At 57.5% G+C, this 4,001-nt stretch overlaps 1 protein-coding gene across 1 annotated transcript; it reads left to right on the top strand.

The window, feature by feature from the left end:
* Positions 1–1,425: 1,425 nt before the first annotated feature.
* On the top strand, positions 1,426–2,274 carry FIBRA_08878 (uncharacterized protein; the record flags this gene model as incomplete). The annotated part of the gene is made up of 3 exons (XM_012330492.1): positions 1,426–1,467; positions 1,540–2,098; positions 2,156–2,274. The coding sequence occupies 3 exons, from the start codon at positions 1,426–1,428 to the stop codon at positions 2,272–2,274; spliced, it is 720 nt and encodes a 239-aa protein (XP_012185882.1).
* Positions 2,275–4,001: the final 1,727 nt, after the last annotated feature.

Genomic DNA, 4,001 nt, shown 5'->3' with positions numbered 1-4,001 from the left:
GCTGACCGTGTCGTGTCCTGGGCAAGGAGCGCGGGATCGCATTCGCAGGGGCTGTGTTCACGATCACCCACCATCAAATCCACACGGCGCGTTCAGTGTGTGCGTAGATCTACGCAGCGCTGTTACAACTTGTGTGGTCAGTTTGGGGGCGGTCCTTCCAGCGCAAGAGACTTGGTCACTGCTAGGCCGGGGCGTGGGTGAGTTCTTCGTTCTCTAATCTCTACCACATTCTTAACTAGGCTCGTCAGCATCGATGGAGAGTGCATCGGTAGCTACCATCGCGTCCTCGATTCTCACTGTCGTATGGACGAGCAAAGTAACTTTCTACAACGCATGGTCCTGTGTGCCCAAGGCTTCTGTTTGGTCGGGACACGTCCCCACGCTAGCGAGCACCGACTCTTCGTGCTTGGCATTTTTGGCGCGTTCATGTTCCGTCTTCTCGGATACATCTGGTTCAGTCCGTGCGTTCTGGGCTCGAGACGAATAGTCGGCCATAGTCATGTGCCATCTCAAATAAACCGCCGCCGAACTGAGGCCCTAGGACGGACGACGGAGTCGCGCGAAGGGTTTTTGTTACGACGCGCTTCCAGTGGATGTACATTAGTTATCAGTTATTATTATTATTACTTGAATCCCTTTATTGTCCGCGAGGGCCGAGCTCTATGTCACATAGGCGGTAAGTACTTTCGTTCGCGTTCGCGCACTAGTCGTCGACTACGCGCCTACGACCGCGCGGATTGCTAGCACTCCGGTGGTGGATCCAGCCTTGGGAGGTGCAACACGATATGCGGATTGCCCCCCCTTCTTAACGCTTTTCGACGCCGTGAGTTTGGTCTACGAAATGGGGAGGCGCTGTCGATCAAAGCGATCGCCCGCTATGACCGTCCTTCTGGGGCGGCGAGCAACCCTCAAGAGTCTCCACTTTGTTGTTGCACACTACGGGCTTCCACAGAACGCAACGCAGCCTCGATCCGCGAGAACTGGCGCCGGAAGCACCCTCAATACTCATTCTGTATAGTACAACTCGGAGCTGTGTACACCTCAATTTCGTGTCCTGAAAGAGTCCGCTGGCTGCCCATTCGCGGCCGCCACACCGCGACCTCTCGACGAGGTAAACCAGCGAATCTCCTCGACGAATACGGCCAATGGCGAGCTGCGCAGAACAAAGACACCCTCCCGGTCCCGTCCAGAACACATACCAGCGCGACGAGGCTCCGCGTGGCGCCGCCACGCTTTGGCCACATGTGGGCCGTCCGTGGCTGTCGTGGCCAAAGCCCGGAGTGGACGGGTCGCCACAGACAAAGCACAAGGGGTCCCCAGCGGCCGGAGGACTATAAATCGGCGCGCGGAGCGGCGGACGCTGCCCCCAACCCAACCTCCTCCACCGCTTTCTCCCCCTCGCTCCAGATTTAGATCCTCATCGCCATGGCCAGACGCGGAAACAAAGCGCGGAGACACGCGCGCAGCGTGAGTGGGCTTTCCCCGTAGAGCACGCGCCCCGCGACTCACCCAGCCCCACACATGATACGTTCCATGCAGAACCGCCACGAGACGGCGATCCTAGAGTACCAGAGGCGGATGGTAGAGCCATACGGGCGTGCAGAGGCCGAGCATATGACGTGCACGGTCACCGAGGGCGGCATGGGCGTGCACTTGCGCTGGTTCGACGACAAGCTGCCGGCAGTGATGGCGGCCGCACGGCTGCTGGACGTCGGGGAGTCCCAGCCTGCGTCCAGGCGGGGCCGGCCGCTTACGCACCATCCAACGGAGGTCATAGGAGAGGGCGCCGACGCGGCGCAGCGGAGCCCCGAGCACACGTCGCTGCAGCGCAGCGCACAGGTGCTCCGGCTCGCGGAGCAGCGGGGCGTCGAGCAGGAGCTGGACCTCGCGAACGACCGGATATTCAAAGAACAGTGGACGAAGCTGCAGGCGCAGAGACGGTATGAGCAGGCCGAGTGGAAGAGGGCCGAGGCGGCGGGTGTCTTCGACCCGGATAAGGACGCCAGCGACGCCCAGAGCCTGGGACTCTGCAGTATCTTTGCGCAGCAGGCGGTGCCCTCACGGCTGCCGTCCAGCCTGTTGGCGCAGTGGAAGTCGAGTGAGTGCAGAGAAGCGAGTGGGGCCCGAGATGATCATACTCACCAAGCTGGTTCAGGGCGCGTTGTCCGCAGTGAGTGCGAAGCGGTGAGGGGCGACGAGACAGGATGTTGGCAGGGCTCGCCAGCGGCCGGGACGCCAGGCCGCAAAATCCAGCGGGTGTGGATCATCTGTTAGACCTTGGAATGATGCTTTTTTTCTGTGCAGAGGCTGGTTCAAGGGATGCCGTCTGTGGCAAGCCGTCGGACGAGCAACGACAACTCGATGCGACTTTGTTCTTGATCGCTTGGTTGCCACGATGACTGTAGAACCAGGCGGATGGGCTCGCAGGCGGAGCGTCCTTTGGATACAGTACATAGAAGCAGGCCGTGCATGCACGCACTATCGTATGCGGGTTCTTCTGTCGGATCTGTATGACAGAATGGCGATCTTTCTGGGGAACAGTATTTCAGCATCAGAAAAAAAAAAAGTCACTCCAGGCCCAGGCCTTATCTCCGGCGGATACCGTGTTTTACTTGAGTGGTTATATGGCGACGTCGCAGTGGATACCAGATTGTCACCGGGTCTGCCAGGTGCGGTCGAAGTTGTGGATTCCCATATGTTTATCCTGGATGTTCATAAACACCGCGAGATGATGGAAGCTCACCGTGATTACTCGACGCGAGTGAGATATGCGTGTGGTTCAACTGTAAGCTGCAGTCTGCAGTATCGTGTTCTGGTTCGACTCTATTTTTCGCAGCCGCATGCCATCGCCATGAGGGTGAAGGTGATGCCGAAAAACGATCACGTGCTGGACGCGATGATATCACGAGTGATTCTGAAGACCGAGATATTTGAGACGAATGCAGACACGCACAAGTCGGTACCGGAACAGTAAACGGATTGCTCAGCATCTTTGTGAATGTGTTGTGCTACTTTTGGAACCGACTTGTCCGCTTGAATCATCCGTACAAGTATGCGGCAAATCGTGAGCCACTGCTCATGCTGTCCCGTCAAAGCTAATTTCTAGGCTCGGCGACATGCCCTTTGCGCGCAGAAGAAAAAAGGCTGTGTTTCATACTTTCACCACAGGAAACACACGCGCACGCACACGCGCCCTTGTCCCAGCTCTACAGGGACGCAACCATGTGCCGTTGATGTGCATATGTACATGTGAGCTTCTCTCGATCCCCTCGTCCATTTTTTTTTCATATGTGCAATTTATAGGCGTATGAAGAGGCAGCCTGTGACGCGTAGGCCTGTTGTGCACAGTGTATCCGCCGTCATTCACAAAAGGAATTCCGAAAGGTGGCAGGCTGTGTCCAGCGCGAAGCAAGGCGTCCTCTGCACGATTACAAGAAGGCGTCCGTGTATGGGGTGCTCCAAGCTGGTGCGGGCCATGGACACCGGCCAGCAATGGGACATTCGGGGCCGCAATCTGCACGATGCACTCGCGCGCCTGTGCGCCTGAGGCACAAGCTGCCCTGGGTAGGACACACGCGTCTCGTGCCATTTCTGTTCTGATTTCCAACTCGGTACCGCTCAAGGAGCTCTGGAATGGAGACAGCGTGCCGGCTTCCTGCCTTTCCCTCTCGTGCAGACTTGTAATGGCCCCGAACTCCACTCCATTTTCCATTTACGAGAGATGGCTTGTTGATCCTTGTGTTTCATGGCCTTTACAGTACCTATTTTTCGGCATGTCCCGGGCTGTGCGTCTTGCGCGGGCTCAAAAGATACGACCCCTAGCGGCTCCCAGATGGCGCTCCAGGGAGTTCAGGAGGACATGTAAGCCTTTTCCTTTTCATTGGGAGCCATGATTGATTGATTACTTGCGCACCCATCCTATCCTAAAAGTCACATTCACCCCTGGTGCCGAAATCCGGCGCGCGATAAGAGCAGAACCTAAGAGGCCGCGAGCCGCTGTG

Source organism: Fibroporia radiculosa, assembly GCF_000313525.1.
Source record: "Fibroporia radiculosa TFFH 294 genomic supercontigs, scaffold4312, whole genome shotgun sequence".
Lineage (NCBI taxonomy): Eukaryota > Fungi > Basidiomycota > Agaricomycetes > Polyporales > Fibroporiaceae > Fibroporia > Fibroporia radiculosa.
This window is presented reverse-complemented; position numbering and strand designations above follow the sequence as displayed.